Below are 20,105 nucleotides of genomic sequence, written 5' to 3'. Positions count from 1 at the left end.
CTATGGAATACTCAAACATCTATGGTGAACAAAAACACATGATACAAAGAAATATATGTACACTGCCATTCAAAAGTTTTTATTTTATTTTTTTAAATGCTTTTATGCACCAAGGATGAATTAATCAAAGATTGCAGTGAAGTTTTTTAATGTTATAAGACATTAATATTTCAAATAAATGCTGTTAATAAAACATTCTATTAATCAAATAATCGTGAAACAATGCATCAAGACCACCCCCCCCCCCCCCCAACAAAATAGGGGTCACTTTTCTCAATTGAGATTTATACATCATCTGAAAGCTGAATAAATAACATTTCCATTGATGTATGGTTTGTTAGCATATGACAATATTTGGCCAGGAAAAAAACTATTTGAACATCTGGAATCTGAGGGTGCAAAAAAAAAAAAATCACCTTTAAAAGTAGTCCAAACGAAGTTCTAAGTAATGCATATTACTAATCAAAAATAGTTAATAAGTTTTAATATATTTACAGTAAGACATTTACAAAATATCTTCATGGAACATGATTTTTACTTAATATCCTAATGATTTTTGGCATAAAAGAAAAAGCAATAATTTTGACCCATACAATGTATTTTTGGCTATTGCTACATCATATCCCAGTGACTTAAGACTGGTTTTGTGGTCCAGGATCACATTTGTCAATTTAAATTGTAATAATATTCCACATTATTACTGTTTTTACTTATTTTGAACACACACACACACACACACACACACACACACACATATATATATATATATATATATATATATATATATATATATATATATATGTATTTGTATGTGTGTAAAACATGTATGTATATGTGTGTGTAAAAAGTTTCTTTTGTTTATGTTTTATTTTCACCAATGATATATCTAAATAAATCAAATTTAGAATCAAAATTACACATGTGTGTGTGTGTGTGTGTGTGTGTATAAGGTATTGAAACGTTAACTTTATTGTTTTATACATTTAAGTTGCAAATATTACACATTATACGTATGTATAAAGCATTTAAACCATTTACAGAACTATATATAAAAAAATAATGGTAAAAAAAAAAATTGCTACAAATTTTTTTTTAAACCAAACCGTGCCAGGGGAGCATAAAGGTCTTTAAACATTAAAGGTCTTTAAAGCTCCTTCAAATACTTTAAAGACTTTAAAAAAGGATTTAAATTAAGTCAACAAAACCGTGAATTTTTTAACAAATTTTCATTTATGAATGTGAACTTGGGTTAGAAATAGAAGTAAATTAATTAAAACCTTCATGATAATCAGGGAAGTAGCCTAATAAATGTATGGCAACAAAATAACTGAATAAAGGTGGTTTCATAAGATTTAATACAGAAGATCTGGTTTATTTTTACCTTTTTACATTTCTGTAAATAATGATTTGCTGGATAAAATCTGTTAATCTGTTAAAGGAGATTTCTTTCTTTAGCTGAGATCAAACCCCACAGTACCATGTCTTAAACATGTTAATATAGGCTACACATAAATATGACACATATATATATTTTTTCAACTGTTTTATTTGGAATTACAAGGCAGTAAATGCAGCATCAGTTTAAAATGTGTTGCTTTATTGAAAGCTTTATTGTGGTTTGTCCCACTTTTCAGGAGAGTAAAACACAGAACTGCACAATGACAACAAACAAAACAACAACAAAAAACCACGGTTATTGAATGGAGCACCATACAAAAAACAAGTCTCTTTTAGTGTTAGAGCACATCTGGATTTTAACTGTTGCTTGGTAAAGGTGAACTAGTTGAAGCAACACATGAACACATGATATTTGAAAAAATAAAAAACTTCAAAGGGGAAACATAATTGGGTGGTATCTTCCTTTAACACAACTCACATAGTTAATTCTGCTTTTTAATATGCATATAAGACATGTTATTGTATAAGTTCTTTGATACTTTCTGTGGTCTCTTTTTGGCTTTTATAAGAGGTAGGAAATTTTAGCTTTGCATTTCTGTCACTCCACATTTTAGCACCTAAGAAAAAGAGCACCAGATATGAACCGATCTCTGGTTTGAGATGAAGAGAAAGGCCTTTGGCACTCCTGTTGGATTTGATGGTTGGGCTTCAAGTATAAGGGTCAGCGGTTACTAATTACTTCAGTCCTCTAAAATGGAACCAACTTTCAGTCACCTAAATGAGATAAAGTAAAACATTAGACCACAAAAAAAAAAAAAAAAAAAAAAAAAACGGCATTCAAAAGTTGGGATTCAGTGGGGAAACTCAACTCACCTGTCTCAGCCCACATGCTTGTGCTGTTGTTTCTCATAGCTCGCTGCATTGTTGGAGTTACTTCCTGAAGAATAAAGATTCAAATCATTATCATTCATTCTTCCCTTCCCTACAGCTGAAACACAAAATAAATTGGTGGTCGTACTAACCTAAATAATCCTTGTAATCTTTGAATGACTTGTGTCTCAGGCTACGTCCATCTAGAGGGAGAACAGTTAAAGGTTTATTGTATTAATATATACTTATTATAAAGTCTGCTGTTGAATGTGTGAATGTAATCTTGTTGTAAACAATGGTTATAACCACCATACTATATTACCTATAACGTGTGGATGGCATGATGAATGTATGAAAGAAAGTTTGGATAAAAGAGCCCCTACAGACCTGAGTTTCCACGCTGTTTGATGCACTGGCCTCGGTTTGGGATCCCAGCCGAGGGGTTTCCCAGGTTGATGATGTGGCACTCGTAACCAGTTGGGCAGAGCAAAGGCTCATCTCCATCCTCTGTGGTGCTGCAGGCCTCACCTATACACATAAAGACAATCAAGCAAGTTACTGTTTTTTTCCACAGTGTGCATATCTGTGCTCAAGCAAGCTACCAGTGCGTTCTGACACAAAATATAATTTACTGGTTTGAGCACCAGAATATTTTATTGCAGGTAAAGTGTATATATATATATCATTGAATATGGCATCTACCATAACTAAGGCCTATTAAGATGTTTTCAATATTGCTCCAAACAACATTTAATGGTGTGTCAGTATTCAATCACTGATTAATCGATACCTACCCTGCAGAACCTCTTCTGGTCCATCTAATAGCCAACCGTTCCCTCCTAACCACCGTGGCTTGGGCTGCACCAACCAGTCCAGCACTGACCAATAAGAAATCAATACACAATATCAGCATGGTTAAATGTAGTCAGGCTTCACCATATACTCACTACTTCATGAGAGGATCAATTCATTTTATAAATCCATTAGCACTATGCCTTGTAGAAATGTTAAAGTGGATATTTGTATCTATTGCTTTCTATTGATTTTTGAGCAGATCATGGTGTTTTCTCACCGGGTGGAGGTTGCACTGACTCCAGGCAGGCGTAGATGCAGCCGTTGTAACAGCACCGCTTGTGTCTCTCACACTCAGAATCGGACCGGCAGCCCGGCACCTCACAGGCTCGCTCGGGCAGCATCTGCGGTGGAGGAGGACAGCGGTCGTTCTTCTGGTGCTGAGGATGGTTGGGGTACTCATAGTCCTGAGAGATAGAAAGAACATATGTAAAGGATATTATTAATTAGGATTTTTCAAAATGTTTTGTATGTTTTTTGAAAGAAGAGTAATATTAAGACACATTATTACAATTGTACTTTTTCTCTGACTATATATTTAAAATGTAATTTATTCCTGTGATGCAAAAGCAGAATTTTTAGCAGCCATTACTCCAGTGTTCAGTGTCACATGATCCTTCAGAAATTACATATGCTGATTTGGAGCTTTTTAAAGAAGAAGTTTATGGAACCCATGATACACTACGATTTAAAAGTTTGGGGTATGATAAAAAAATAAATGCAGCCTTGGTGAGCATAAAATATTATTATTCCAAACTTTTTTCTGCTAGTATTTGTGTTATATTATTTTTAAAGATTCCAAAAAAAAAAAAGAAAAAAAAAAAAAAAAACCTTGCACATTAATTATACAAAACAATTGGCCTTGGAAGACCTGTCTGATAAACATATTCCATGGATGATATTTTGAGTCTACAATATCCTGTGACTGTGACAGTGATTTAGCACTGATAATATAACGGGTTCACTGCTCAGGAACATAATACCTCTCTTAGAGATGTTGGGTTAGAAAAAAAGGCTTTTCATCCAATCCTGGGCCTTGCTGCTCTAGTTTTCTTCCTCCCATGGGTTTCTTCAGAGGTACTGTTTAGGGGTGCATTTTATTCTGAGAGTCCTCCTCCATTCTCTTACTCTTAATTTTCTTTTTATAGTTCAACACTACTTAAGCTCATTAATTCTCTTGCTACTCTGGCCAAGTATATATACGGTAGTAAACTGCTGCTGAAACTTCAGACAAGAGCTTTAGAATACAGACTAACATGAGCTGGTATTCAGCACTTTTATTATGGGCCCCGAGTTGAAATGTGGCTGTGATTTTGTTTACTAATTAAATTATGGGTTTGTGTACTGCATGCATCTTAAAAACTCAGTATGTTCACTTGGCAGGTTTCGCCCAAACTGTTAAAATAACAGCAAATATCTGGCAATAAGCCCATTGTTTTTCTGTTTGCAATTAGCATAGATTCTATTTTATCGTCTTTTTACAGAGTACATAAAAAATTAATTCCATACATACACTACCACTCAAAAGTAAAAATAAAATCTTGGCAAAATTTGTTTTGGGTTTGTAAGATTTTTAATGCTTTTGAAAGACGTCCCTTACGTTCAATGCAGTATTTATTTAATAAAAAATACAGAAAAACACCAAACATTGTGAAATATTATTACAATTCAAAATAAGTGTTTTTTGTTTTAATATGTTTTAAAATGTAATTTATTCATGTGATGGAAAAGCTTAATTTCAGCAGCCATTACTCAAGCCTTCAGTGTAACATGATCCTTCAGAAAACAATTCTAAATGATCATGTGTTTCAGCTTTCTGTACTGGAAGCTCCAAGATGAATTCCTTGTGTGTATGGTGTAAACACACTATGGAATAAAGCTCTTTCTGATTCTGATTCTAATGTGCTGAGTTGCTGCTCTAGAAATTATTATTAATGTTAAATACAGTTGTGCTTAGATTTGCATTAATGCATTTATCAGTTAACATGTTTATTAGATTTTTTTTTTTTGTAATACAAGTCTTTAATCTCAAAAAAAGACTTGATCAAAAGTATTAATTCCTTTCTGAAACTCTTATTTACCACAAAGCTTAGATCAATATATTATGATTTATGACTGCCATCAACATGCCATTAATTCAGCATGCAATGCTGACAATACAGATTAAGATCAGTCTGCCTTCGCTTAACATACAGATTGTATTTTCCCAAGTGTCTCAGGATGAGGTAGAGAGGAAGTGTTAGTGTGCACTTCCTGTCTGGAATAGGTCCCCTGATGGTCTGCTGTATATGTCTTTCTGCTTATATCTCACAGATCCTCTGTTCCTGCTTAGAAGATATCAGTACCTTATATAACAGTTTGTTCCAGTCCTCTGATTTAATCACACAACAATATTGATACTGTTATTAACAGCACAGGAACTTTCTACTGTTTGATGCTGCTTTTACAGAGTTTTATGAATAACTTAACAGTTAACTAAGAGCAGCCTATTATTTTAATGTCACCAATGCAGGGTTAAGCACTGCAAAATTACACTCCCTCACCCTCCAAAGAGCCACAAAATATTCTTAAATTCCCATTTAAATGCTCCACCCTGTTACTGCTCTACACACTTCAAGTTCACTGACTTGAGGCCCCTATTAGTATGGACAATAAGATTTGAACTAAATACATGTTGACATATACTTAGCACTCTGTAGTGTGGTCTTCCAAGCAATCATTAAGATAATTACAAGAGGAAACCTAAATAGCCCCCTTTCCTCCCTCTCTCTCTCTCTCTCTCTCTCTCCAAGTTCCACCAGTGAGCTGTGATTTAAGTCTAGACGTCTGCACGTTCATTTCCTGCCGAGTTCTGGGTATTTTACAGCGTCTTAGGTGCTTCGGTGGCTTGGCTCAGTCTAAACTGAGTGGAGTGAGTAGGACAGGACCTGTAGATGACTGGCAGATCTGCTAATAGGAACAGAAAGCTTGATGAGGGGCAGGGTGAAGGTCACTTGTTTCAGTGTTTCAGCTCTTTTCCTGATAAGCCCTGATAAATTATGGCAATCCCTAAACTTTTTGAAGAAATGTAGCAGGTCCTTTGTTTTGTACTACCTCAATATTGACATGCCATAAGGTTAATTGCCATATACTTGTTTGAAACAATGTTTTCCTTCCTTAAATTAATTGTAATATGCATCGTTTAAATTGAATGGTAATGTGCATCTTCTAGTGTCAGCCGGGTGTAGATGGGTCTTGAACATAACATACTCCAAACATCAGTGCAATAGGACACTGTTGCAACCACACAGTACACTCTACTAAGTGCATAGTATCACCCTAGGAACCACCCAGATCACCCTGGCATCCACATAGCAACACCTTAAAAATGACCTAGAATACCCAGCAAACACCCTGCAAATCCAATGTGTGAAACAATGAAACATTCATGTGAACTTTACAAATAAATATATTCTTATTGTTCTATGTGTGTTTAAACATCATTTTAGTAAATCAGTTTGTTTGTTTGCATGGTTCATTTAAACAAACAATTTGATGATTAAATAAATGATTCTAAGATTAATTTCAAGTCTCTGTGTCAATAGTTTTACACTGCTGTGCTGTGTTTTATAGTTTTATTTGTCATTTACTAATGTTCAAAGTTCTGTAAGATTTCCATGTTTTGAGAAGAAGTCACTTATGTTACCGAAGGCAACATTTTTTAAAGAGCCAGTAAGATGAAAGTTCTAAGCTTCTTATCAATGCTGTTTTTCTTAGGGAGGTCATATCAGTGAAATGATCTCAGTTATCCTCAATGTGATCCTAATTATGGTTTATTGTTATAACAGCACTGTACTGTGTGTCTGTCCATGCTTCACCACTGACTCTGCAGAAAGAGAGAGTGAGAAAGAGAGGAGAGCTAGGGAAGGAAGCAGATGTTACTTGTCATAATGACAAATGAACGATAAATTAATCAAATAAAAATGAATATGAAAGGACTTTGAAGGACAAAATCAGAAAGAAGATGTTCGTATGATAATGTAACAGGCACGGTCCATTTCCTGTGGCATGTGAATGGATCCGTCTTGAATTCCGCAGAGGAGCTGTAATCAGAATGACGCTGGAATTCAGTTTGTTGGGAAGGGATATCCATCCCATATAAATTCCATCTTGCCATTCCTTGTTAATTGTTATCAGTCAGAACTACACTTATGCAGGACTAATGATCGGAGGCCCAGAAACTTCCCGCCTGAAATCCCTCTTCTGTTGCACACACACACACTGCATACATCTGACTATTCAACCGTAACCACAGCAGCTCCACGTGAGTCTCAGAGACACAGTGTATTCATTAGTGTTCTTTTTTTTTTTTTTACTGTATAATGGACCTAAAAACACTCTTAAAGACTCACAGATGCCAACCTCTGGCAACACTGCCTTCACTAACAACAAAGGGCCAAAGAGTGCCATGGTATTACCATTTTCCTGCTCAAGTGTACATCAAATATCATATCAGAGTGCATGTCTGCATACTACTTTTTATAGCGTATTTGCAGTCTATGGTAATCCGAAAATAACATCTTGAAAATCAAGATTAAAAAAAACAAAACATATAATGCAGTGGTATTCTTTGAAGTACCATGAACAACATATTGTGGTACATGAATATGGCATGACATGGTTCCATGAGTTTTTGGATGTACCATGGTGCTACAATTAAAATATTATTATGAACATGGATGGTATAATTCATTACCAAAATACTTTGATACAGGAATTATAAACACAAGACTGCATATTAGCACATGTATTTAAAAAAAAATGCATTAAATTATATATCAATTACATATTATTAACTATATTGCTGAACCTAAGAGGCCTATAGTGTCCAACACATGCACACACGAACATGCATTGAATCCTTACCTTCTGGTTGAGTCCCCTCTTCCCGATCATGCGTGCATTCCCTGAACAAGAAGCCAACAGCAGAAAGAAAGAGAGCAGCAGAACTGGCACAAACCCAGTCCGGATCTGACCGCCTGGCATGGTCCCGCTCTTTCAGGCTGGTTGCCCTTCTTCTTCTCTCCCAGTAATCCTCAGACTTTTGAAGTTGGCCCCGTTGGAGCTTCTTATGTTGTGGCTTCCTCAAGCATGTATATGTTGCTTAAGTTGTCTCTGTCCTTTTGTAGTTCCAATAATTCCTTTACAGGAGAGTTTCCAGAGCCATAAAGAGGAAAAAAGCTGCATAAAAAACACATAAAGAACACTACAAAAGGAGAAGTTATTCTAAGGAGAGGGTTAAATATGTCTACTGACACGAAAAGCACATGGTTGGTGTGAGAGAGGGAGGGAAGGAATGAGAAGAGAGGGAGGGAAAAAGGAGGACGAAAAGTTTGGGGAATGAGATTTTCTTACACTTTCTTTGGCTGGGCATAATTTTATAACAAACTTGTATCTGGAAAAAAAAAATACATCTGTGAAGTATGCAATAAATCAATAAAGAACATTAGAAAATCTCATATTTCACATATTTGCTTTTGTCATAAGAAAAAAACAAACGTTATTCCTAGCATCATTATCCTGAGGTTTCCCTGCAATCTGTGAGTGTTTGTGTGTGCTCATTTTCATAAGATAAAACAGACTGGGTGAACAAGCAGAAAGAATGAAAGCTCAGGCAGTGAATTCTGAGGAAGGGGCCACTAGTCTTTGAAAATTCACATTGCCTCTTGAAGTAGGACATCCCGCCTCCAGCACTCTCTCTGTACCCTTCTGTACCCCTGCTGCAGAAAAAAAAAAAAAAAAAAAACCTGGAAAGAATGCCGAGTCCATTTTAACCTTTACCACCACTGCTTTTACTGGAAGAAGACACCTGTGAATATTTCAGAGTTCTGTAAAAAACTGGCTACATGTTTAGTGGAAAGAAATGTAATTATATCCCAGGTAATAGGCAAAGATGTCAGTTAAATAAAGAAAGGAATAGTATCAGAATATTCTAAAGATTCTATTTGTGATATACTGTATGTGTTTACATTTTTTTTTTTTTTTTTTTTACTTAAATTCATCAAACTTATAGTATACATTAATAACAATCATAAAAAAGGATGGTTGATGAAAAAAAAATCAGCATTTAGGTGATGTGGGCTTGAGTTTGTGTTTTGTCAGGAATTTGTCAAGTACTCAAATGTTACTCAATTGTCTGTAACTTCCAACCAAAACTAGCACAATTAACTCGAAAAATACACCAAAAATTTATTTTGTGCATTGGAATTTATTTCCAATTTGTTGTCATTTCTGTCCAATTTCTCATGTAGTTTTCCTTTTGTCTTTATTGTTAGATTCAGTCTAATCAATCTAACCTGACTACACAAAGGTCAAAGTTTAGAGGCCTGGTTTTGCAGGATGAGGGAGATATGGCTGGAGAAACGGATCTGGGATCTGTTATTCCACTTAACTCCATCAACTGTTTCCAATTACAGACTTCAAAGGACTCATCACCTCAATAGTGTTTAAAAGACAGGATGGCTCAGGTCACAGGAAAGGTCACTCACATTTTAAAGTAACAGAAAACAAGTTATATATAACAAAATAATGTAATATAAGGGAAAGTCAAAACTGTGCATGTGAACAGACTAAAATGTGAAGAATTTTTCATTTGTATGCCATTGAAGACTCTATTTGTCTCGCATATTGATTTTTATTTCTGTTATTTAATTTTTTTTTCCAGTTTGGAAAGCCATTAATCTGTGATAGACACAGACCAGCATGAATAAAACACTTCAAAGTGCAGATGTTGGGAACAGATTATTGTTAAAATACGAGAGATGAGAAATTTGCTTTGATATCCTAAAGATAGTTTGGCTTTGAACGATTCATCACACTGTATAAACAGGCAAGATAGACACTACTGTCTCGTGTGGTTTTCTTCAGCAACACATTTTTGCTCTGTTAACAAATTATTTTTTTTAATATGTAAAAATTAATAAGTGGGGGGGGGGGGGGGGGGGGGGTGCATTTAGAACCGTTTCCTTGCAGCGATTTATCTTGCATTTCCCTTTTCTCGCCTGCAGAGGGCGATAAATGAGAATGTTTTCTGAACTGTAGGATGTGTGTGACATCCAGACCTGCAGATTGCACTTTGAAAAAAGAAATGAAAAAAACTTTCAAACCCAAATTTCAATTAGTGTAATTTTGGACAGACTGAATAAAATACATACATAGGCTACTGCCATACAAGAAATTGCAGCATAAATTGTTTTTGACTGCATGTGATCATCTTTGGCTGTAGCTAAACTAAGTCAGCTTCCATTAATCCATTAAGGCAGAGCCCATTTTCCAGAGCAATAGATCTGATGAATCTGCTTGCAATGGTATCATTATAGGACTACACTAAGAAGACTTCCCGGAATCCATCAAATACTTCATTTAGGTGGGAAATGTCTGTTCACTCAGCATCATTAAGAGTGAGGTTTTCCTTCAGGAATGAACAGAAAGTGCATGTCAGCAGCATTAGCCATGATGTCAGTTTCACCACTTTTGACAGTCATCTCTAATTATAATCTCTTCTTACATGGCTGCATGTGAAACATAACACATTATGCTGTTTTTCATATCCCCGTGTCCTCATGTCCTTTCCCCTTCTCCAAGTTGATGTCTTTTCCCTTTTCTGTCCCATTTTTGTTCATCTGCTGTAATACAAGCAGAAAGAGGGCAGAAACTAGAAGAGCCACACCTGCCATCAGAAAACCAGCACCATAGTCACTCATTTTGTCTATGAAGATTCCTGTAGAAACAGTAGAAAATAGGATTATTTCACTGAAAGCAGTAGTTCAGTATAGTTTTAGGTGAACTATTCAATGACAAAGACTGAATTAATGCAGAAAAATAAGGCTTAAACTAAAAAAAAAAAAAAAAATGGAAATTACACGTAAAGGTCATTCATATATGCAAACAAATCTTTAAAATAGAACCACAATGAGCAAAATGTGAGGGTGCTGCTTGCATGCAAAACTCGCCACAACATTTCTAGCATGTTGTAGGTGTTTGCAAGGGCATTTGTATGTGGTTTCAATAGGATTTTCTGGGTGGTAGTTTGTGCATAATAGTGACGCTTGCTCAAGCACCACTAATTTGCCCGCAGTTGTTCGTGCATCATCCCACCTCACGTTTTCAGGCCAAGCTGCTTTCTGAATGCACACTTCCCCGAACATTTAAATGATCAATCAATTAAAGCACCAAGGAATAGAGCGCCTGTGAAGTCAGTGACGCGGTGATCATTTGAGTCATCTTTTATAATGCCACAGTAAAGCAGTTTTCCAACCCGATTAAAACTCACTGACAAAAACTGCCGCAGAGTTAATTTATGGTGTAATTACACCGCCGGTTATGGAGCCCAGCAGTCTACACTCTTAACCTGTAGTGCCTAAAATAAAGGCGCTCCTCTCCTCCCAAACATTAATCTGTGCTCTACTATTTAATGGATTAAAACCCAAGAGATTCATTTGAAGTACATTAGTCTATCAGAATACAGATATAGACATAGTTTTGGCAGTCAATGCCTTTAAATAGACAGATGAGGTTTTTCTGGATGATTGAGTGTTGAACTGCCTCTGGTGTGGGAGAGGTTTTTGGCTGCTTGTGGTGCTATATTTTGGCAGATGTTCTTGAGAGAAAAACTGCTGGGTAAGAGCAAAATGTCATTATCTCAACATTACAAAACTATCTATTTGGAATTTCCCTATCAGAGCTTATCGGCAAGCAATCAATTAAAGCTACAGTATTATATACAATGTTGTTCAGGGCGGGTTGTTTGTTTGTTGATTTATTGGCCACTTTTGTAAAGCTACGCTGATGCATTATCACCCTAGTGTTTGTGATGCGTTCTACATTCTGAGCAGCGGGCACAGAAAAATTACAGCCAATGAAACCAAATCAATGGTTTGAGTGAGGACAGTCAAAGCGTGGCCTGCTGTTGAAACAGGAAAAGCCATTTATGCAGTGACCAATAGTCCATGAAATTAACACAATAGCCAAATACATTTATCTGACAGGCAATGCTTTATGGGAAGATACAGTAATGCAATATTACTGTAAATTGAGTCCTGTCAGGCATTAATGAGAAACCTCATCAAAGAATTATGTTTAGGAAAGTGTGTGCATTAGGATGACTGATAAAGAGCTTTCAACATACAGTAATGTAACAGGACATCTTGTGACTGTACACTATCAGATTAGAGAGTATCTTCAGCAAGTAATTTGTAACAATATTACTTCATAATTACACACAAACAAATAAATAAAGCAACAAAAAACAACAACACAAATATAAAATAGTATAACTTTCCACTGCTTAGGATAGTCACTAGTGACCATATTTCTTTTAAACATCTCACCTGCCAAAGGTGGTCCAAGGAGGCCACCGCTGCTGCGGATGAGCATGAAGAATCCCAGTGCGCTCCCAAGCTTCTCCACCCCCACCACTTCCGCTAGTACCGTGATGTGAATCGCCACAGTGGCCCCGAACACCAGTCCATAACCCGAACTGAACAACGCTAGCTGGGTGAATGTGGTTGCTAATGGGCAAAGCAACAGAACAATGCCCAAAAGAATCACTGTGACAGTCAGTTGATGGACTGTCTTCGCCAGCTGCAGATTAGCCACCCACCCGAAAAACACCCGTCCTAACAAATCTAGCACCGCAGAGATGGACATGAGAGTAGCCGCCTGATACTCTCCCACTCCTTGACTGCGGGCGTACGGCACCAGAAAGAGAGATGGAGCGAAGAAGCCGAGAGCAGCGAAGACACCAAACACTGAGTAGACCATGAAGCGAGCGTTAGCGATAAGCGTGTAGTCCATGAAGCGTATTATTTTGACCTTCAGTGGATCAGACTTTTTCGAGTCTGACTTGTTATTTGAACTTTTAGAGTCTGTGTTAGTTTGCTCCAGCTCATGTTCGTTCTCCTCTATGAGCTGTTTAGGAGGAATGTGTCTGTTGAGGGGTCTCAGAAGAGCTCCGCACAAACACAAGTTGAGCTGCAGAGCTCCCAGGATCAGTATCGCTCCCCTCCAGGAATACTGTTCCACCATGAACTGAAAGGATGGGGTGAGGATGAAGGTGAGGGTGCACTCTCCTGCGCTGGCCAGAGCGTTGGACACAGGCGTTGCTTTTCAAAGTACCAGCCCAGCATGGTGACAGTAGGGGTCCAGGTCAGGGCTAAGCCAAATCCTGCAGAGGACGAAACAAAAAAGACTTTCAGAGAGCAAAGTTGGCGGATATAGACAAGCAAGCATTTATTCTTCTGACAAGGCATTAATTTTATAGGATAAAACATTGTTGAAATGTACAACAGTATTACAAGATTATACTTATTATGACCATCTAGTAACCAGTTTTGGGGGTAACGCATTACAAGTAATGTGTGTTACGTTATCAGATTACTTTTTTTCAAGGAACTAGTTAAGTAACGGATTACTTCTTAATTTACAAAAAAATATCGGAGATAAGTTTTCAAACAAGTAACGGCAGTTTCTTTTTCCCCATTTATTAATTAACAGCTCTTCTGTCCCCATGTTGAGAAAAATCTGAAGAAAAATGTCACTATTGTTCTAGAATAAGTGAAAATGCATTAACTAATGAGATTAATGCATTAATCTCACTCACAAAACAACAACAACAGATTAAGTATTCCTCAAAATGAATAAAAACAGCTATAAAATCTTTCTTTCTCTCCCTCTCTTTCCCCCTAACATTTTCCTGTTTCATCATATGGTCTGCAGTGTTCCTAAATCTGAATAAGATCCCATACAGCTGCTATAAATGGCTAATGACCTTTTCAAGTAGTGAATCCAAATTGAATCATTGGAAGCGTGAATGTATGTGTGCAGGAGCAAGTGGGGACAGTCATATGCTCCACTGCTGGTTGCGCTCCTACCTGTAAGGAACCCCACAGTGATGTACAGCTGTAGCAGATCCTGGGCATATGACCCTGCCACCATCCCAATGCTGCTCAGCAGGCCCCCCACCATGACCACTGGCCGATGGCCGAAGTACTCGCTCAATGCAGAGCCTACGGGGGCTGAATCACAGACAGACAGGAAGTACACAGTCATGACATACTGTACCAGCAGGAGCCAAGTGCTCTGTCAGCCCCAGTAATGCTATCGTACAGGGAGACAGAGAAATGGAGGGTAGAACACAAACTCGTATTTCTAGTCCTCTGCTCTGTTAGATTTATTTCAGCCACAGAATATTTTAAAGTATGATGGTGCAGAGAACATGAGCGTGCCTCTAACAAATGTGACAAGATTAAAGCGAGCTTGTGTGTTGGCATGCATCTAAATCACAAATAAGATTAGACAACGAGTTTTTGACAAATCACATCTTCATTGTTTGCAGCTTAGATTTTGTGTAAAAATTGTGCAAAATAACTTTGGATTAAACTAGTAATATTAAATAATAATATTTAAATAATCATAAATATTTTGATTAATAAAAAAGGATAAGTGAACGTATCTTTATATGTGTTGAAATGCAACGAATAAAATACATTTTTACAAAATCACATCTTCATTTATAGCCAAAGTTTGCAGCTTAGGTTTTGAATTGCGCAAAATAACATTAGTGCAAAAAGATTAAAAAGGGGATATTAACAAATAATACTTAAATGATAATATATTTTAAAAATAAAAACTGATTAATAAATAAGAAAATAAAACAAATATTTAACAAATATTAAAAGATTAAAATGATCGTGCAGTTTGCCTCTTAATTATAAATATCATAATGAATAACATAACCATGATCAAGTGTTTAGCAATTGACATCTTAATTATTTTGTTTTAAATGTTTGCAGCTTAGATTTTGTGAAAACACTGCGCAAAATATCATGAGTGCAAATAATTTTTATAGTGCAAATAATACTTTTTGAAAAAAATTATATTAAATAAAACATAATATTTGTATTTTTTATATTTTTAATTATTAATAAATAAAAAACTATACTTTATAAGATAACGCAAGTTTATATTAAAAGGTTAAAAGCTTGTATCATCAAGTGTGACATTGAGTTTTTAGTCACATTTTCATTTTGATATTCACAAACAAATCAGTCTCAGTCAGCATATGTCCATGTATGACATTAAAAGGCAAAGGTGAATGTGGGAGCTCCCTGCTGGTTGGAACTTTAAATGGCACATACCCCCAAAATGTACAGCTGCCACAGAGATGGATGTGATCCATGAGCTTGCAGTCGCTGTGGTTGCGAAGTAGAGGTTGATTTCGAGAAAGAACACGCCAAAGGACTTGATTACACCGAATGTCAGACCGAAGACAAGGAAGGTGGAAAGCACTATGAACCAGCCATAGCCTCCATTCAAGGGACCTGCAGGCTGAACTGTTCGTCTCTTCCTTTGTAGGTCCATCGGAAGCTCAGGAGAAAAGTCCAAAGCATTATCAGCAATCTATAAAAGAGGTACAGCATACATCAGACTATTTTTATATCAATGGAAATGCAGAAATCCACACTGCTTTGTCAGCACTGATGTTTTCTGAGCTCAGTAATACAATAATTTAGTACAATAATAGTATAATAATTTAGGACATCCTGTAAACTAGTTTTACCTTAACCGACTGTATAAGGTCAATGCACATAAACAGTGAGGGAACCAGTTCTTTTTACCTCTAGAACAAATGTTATCAGTCAGCACTGAATGAATCAGTTGACCATACAGTTGGAGTTGATGGTGGTCTCTTTCGTTATCCACATAGGAGTGTTTCCTAGAGCAGCTGACATGTTGGTCTGTCCTGTTTTATAGCCCATGTGTTTATGTAGTGTTTCGCAGCGATATTAGCATGTCATGCAGGACAGTGGTTATTAGTTAGGACAGGTAAACACATGACAACCTGTATATCATCTTTCAAACATGACATGAGACTACAGAATACAATGTAGAGCAACACAAACACTCATTTCAAAAACCATCACATATATGAAATATTTTTCATATTACTATTATTAGTAGTTTATTAATTTTTTTACATGTTATTTTCATGTATTACTGCATTTTTAAAAATACTTATTTAAAGGTTATCATCTGGGCAATAAGTGTTATAGATAAAGAGGGGCATTCTGACCTCCAGTATTCATGTGAATTTTAAAGTGTAAGCATAAGCCATTAACAGATTTGCTTAATATTACATTTAAATATTGCTCTGTAAATATTCCCTTCTTTTTCAACACATGCAAGCTGTTTAATCAAGATCTATTTTCAGAGTGAAATGTAGTTTTTCAAAAAATATTAAAACATTATTTCACATAATTTCATATTACACATAAGTAACAAATGTTATTTTATAATTATAATATTACAATATCATTCCATGGCTGAATTGGCTCATAGTGTCATTAAAATTATTTGTTCCATAATAAGTGTGCTACGTTATTGTTTCCTCTTATTCCTCTATTTTAGAGCATGTAAAGAGAATTTATCTTGTTATGCTGCAGGAGTTGTCCAACCGAGCCTCAAGCTCGAACGCTTGAATGATCTCTGGATCTGAGCATAAATAAGCTGTTCTGAACTCTGTACAGTAATGTGCATAGTACATCATTCTCCAGAGCATAATAAGATGTGTTGAAATTAATAATTACTTATAAGCTAAATCATCTTTATATCCTACCCAACTAGCTTACATTTCAACAATGGAAGCGAAGCTAGAAGTGTGCATCGTGTGATAAGTCGAACATGTAATTTATAACTGAGTAAACCTGAATACATTAGCCAATACTAATGAAAACAATTTCTAAGGATCAGATAGAATAGAAATATGTTTTGTAACAACTGCACAAGAACTGAAAAAATAAAAAGTACTGACTTTTTTTTTTTTTTTTTTAACTCCAATATGGTACATAATTTATTTTCATTTCATTCTAATTCCTTTTTATCCAGTAGCTCACAAAATGACTAGTATAGTAATAGTAGGATTGTGAAGATGCGATGGAGGGTTTTAGGGTAAACACTGCTTATAGCAGAAAACCAAAGTGAAAGTGAATTTGAAAAACAAATTAAAAGGAGGCTAAATTAAATAAGCTCGAGGGCCAATAAAAAACTTGTGTCATTGATGTTCTCCCTCTCCCTCTTTATGCATGTAAAGTGGGAAGTGTTTCCTAAAAGGAATGTTTAACTATCAAATGTGCATAAAAATGACCAGCTTCAGATTCATTCTGCTGTAATGTTTGGCTTCTGGACAGACACTTAAACACTATTCATTATAAAACAGATGAATAATATTACAGGTGAGCAGAAGAACCAAAAGAACATTGTTGGTACAACATTACTGTGTGTAGAGTGGCAGTACATTGAACATAAATATAAGAAGTCAGTTAGCATACATTAACAAGGTGTGATGAATAAAGCCAACATGAGTCCAGGCCAAGGATCATGGGAAATGTAGTCATCAATAGATGGCCAAGGACAAGAGGGGAGCAACCTCTGGAGGAGCTTGTGGGAACTTTACAATATGACATAAGCAGTCACATTCTCAAAACAAAACTCTGTTCCTGAGTGCAATAAATATAAACTACCATTCAATTTGTGGTCAGTAAGAGATTTTAATATTCCTTTTTTTTTTAAGTAGTATTTTATGTTCACCAAAGCTGCATTTATATGATTAAAAATACATAAAAAATATTTTTACAATTTAAAATAAAAAAATTATATTTTAAAATATATTAAAATGTAATTTATTCCTATAGACAAAGCTGAATTTCAGCAGATATTATATTAGTAATCACTGACTACCTCTTACCAAACCGGTTTTGCCTTGTGGTTGAAACGGCAATAACGACCACAAGGTTATAATCTCCCTACACCTTCAGCAACAACTTCAGTACCTTCTCTTCAGCAACCCTGCTCCTGTGTGATGTCTGGATTTTATGTACAGACTTCAGAACCTTCACCTTCAAGAATCCTCCGGCTGCGTGTTCCAGACCAAGGACCTTCTCGGTGCTCAGGAGTTCATCGTTCACCACTGTGTTCACGACTGTGAAATGGATCCAACTCCTTTCTTTCCCACTGCAATGTGGCCCAGGTTAACAAGTGGAAATTGTTGCCATTCAAACTCAGCACATTGTAAACCTCTTTCCAGAGACTATTGGCATTATTGTGTATTGTCATTAGGGGCATCGCGATATACCGGTATTGACAATAACCGTGATTTTCAAAGCAACAATTATCGATATCATGTTAATTTAGTCTGTGACGATATACTGGTATTAGCGATAACAGCAATACCAGTACTGGTTGAGCTTCCAGGTGGCAATACTGGTTGGAAAAGTTATATTAACCTGCGGTTTTCTTTGTTCATATATTTAAGTAAAAGGTGATTATTTTAATAAGTACTGCGTTTTCTTTACTCATCTTATTTTTTTGCATTTGCAATACGGCCTGTGCGTATACACTATATTTCTTTGTTCAAATCTATTAACAGTTACACGATTAAAACTAATCTTGAAAAACTGAGCGACCACATTGCTACATTAAACTCTGTAAAATGTTAAGTTGTTCACAGTGCCATGCACTTAATGTCTCATCTGCGGTCACTTTTCAATAAGGTTCATTAGTTAACATCAGTTACATTAGTTAACATATATAAACAAACCAAATAATAACAAAAGCATTTTTTTTTAATCTTAGTTCATGTTAATTTCAGCATTTACTTTTGTTAAAATCACAAGTTGTGTTTGTAAACATTAATGCACTGTGAATTAACATGAACAATGAATGACTCATGCATTTGTATAATTTGTCTGTTATGTCGCCTGTTATGTTGATTTGTGAGAAAATTAGAATGCAGGTTTGAAATAAACATCATCTATCTATCTATCTACTATATTTATTAACAAAGATTAATAAATTGTGTGTATTGTTCATTGATCATTCATGTTAGTTAATATATTAATGTTAACAAATTACATCTTACTGTAAAGTGTTACCATTAATATTTATTCATCATAATGTTGAACTTGACAATATTTTCTTGTTATTTCATAGGAACTGCAAAGAAAACGGAGAAAGCCAGAGTCTTGTGCCCTGCATTTATCAGTATCTTTATGCTCATTGGGTGAAAAAGAAAAACTCAATAAACAAAGAAAAAAATGATTTGATTGATATCTCCCCTCCAACCAAGGTTTCTCTAGATATCACAAGATATTGATATCGTGAATTCTTATGACCACAATAACCATGATGTGAAAAATCGAATATTGTGACAGCCCTAATTTTCAGTTTATGATTATATAAATTGCATTAGATTTTATATGGCTGATATCAGTTAATAACAAATAATCTGTCAATTTATTTGTTGAATCTAGAATAAGGTTTTCCAGGAAACTTAATCTAATCTTTCCATAAGATAACTTCCATAGTAACATCTAAATCAGTCACTTCCTATAATTCTTTGCACGTTATCTGTTGTCTATTTAATGCATCCATGCTGAAAAGAGGTATTCATTTCTTAATAATAATATAAAAAAATCTTACTGACCCCAAACTTTTGAATGGTATTTCTTAAAATATAAGCAGAAGGATAACTATAACAATAACTATAGAGAATGATTATTTTGGTTAAACAGCACTAGGTTAAATATAATAACATAAGTTATACTTTCGTGATCAGCTGTAACGTTAAATGTTGCATGTCATGTTTAGAGCTTCATAGTTTGGAAGTCCTCTGACTAATTGCTGATCCAGTCTGGGATGAAATCCAGATAAAAAGATAATATCCAACCACCAGCTAGCTAGTTATCAAATATTATGCAGTGCCTGATTTTTTACACTCTGGACATGCATCAGACTACCCTTGGTCAGCAGACCTTGGCATCTTGATTAATGATTTCATATTTTAGTTATGATCCAGGCTCTTAAGGTAAAAACTGACAGTAACTTAATCAGACTAATTTTCAAGTTACTGGCTATCATAGCTGGGATGAAACAGCTTTTAGATTAAGCTC

At 35.5% G+C, this 20,105-nt stretch overlaps 1 protein-coding gene and 1 pseudogene across 1 annotated transcript; both read right to left on the bottom strand.

Annotated features, from left to right (window-relative positions):
* Positions 1–1,555: 1,555 nt before the first annotated feature.
* LOC127934626 (WAP four-disulfide core domain protein 1-like) lies at positions 1,556–8,418 on the bottom strand. Its single transcript, XM_052532130.1, has 7 exons — positions 8,026–8,418; positions 3,341–3,527; positions 3,063–3,146; positions 2,656–2,796; positions 2,421–2,471; positions 2,272–2,335; positions 1,556–2,172 (listed from the first exon to the last, which is right to left on the bottom strand). Exons 1-6 carry the CDS (start codon positions 8,143–8,145, stop codon positions 2,277–2,279), a joined length of 642 nt encoding a protein of 213 aa, XP_052388090.1. The 5' UTR covers positions 8,146–8,418; the 3' UTR covers positions 1,556–2,172; positions 2,272–2,276.
* Positions 8,419–10,266: 1,848 nt separating this feature from the next.
* On the bottom strand, positions 10,267–15,563 carry LOC127934748 (monocarboxylate transporter 2-like; annotated as a pseudogene).
* Positions 15,564–20,105: the final 4,542 nt, after the last annotated feature.

The sequence above is a fragment of the Carassius gibelio genome, chromosome A18, assembly GCF_023724105.1.
Source record: "Carassius gibelio isolate Cgi1373 ecotype wild population from Czech Republic chromosome A18, carGib1.2-hapl.c, whole genome shotgun sequence".
Taxonomy (NCBI): domain Eukaryota; kingdom Metazoa; phylum Chordata; class Actinopteri; order Cypriniformes; family Cyprinidae; genus Carassius; species Carassius gibelio.
This window is presented reverse-complemented; position numbering and strand designations above follow the sequence as displayed.

Coding starts and splice junctions, on each gene's coding strand:
- LOC127934626 (XM_052532130.1), bottom strand. CDS start 8,145: ATGCCAGGCGGTCAGATCCGGACTGGGTTTGTGCCAGTTCTGCTGCTC. Junction 3,528..8,025: donor AGAGGGGACTCAACCAGAAG/GTAAGGATTCAA, acceptor TCTATCTCTCAG/GACTATGAGTACCCCAACCA. Junction 3,147..3,340: donor GTCAGTGCAACCTCCACCCG/GTGAGAAAACAC, acceptor CTTATTGGTCAG/TGCTGGACTGGTTGGTGCAG.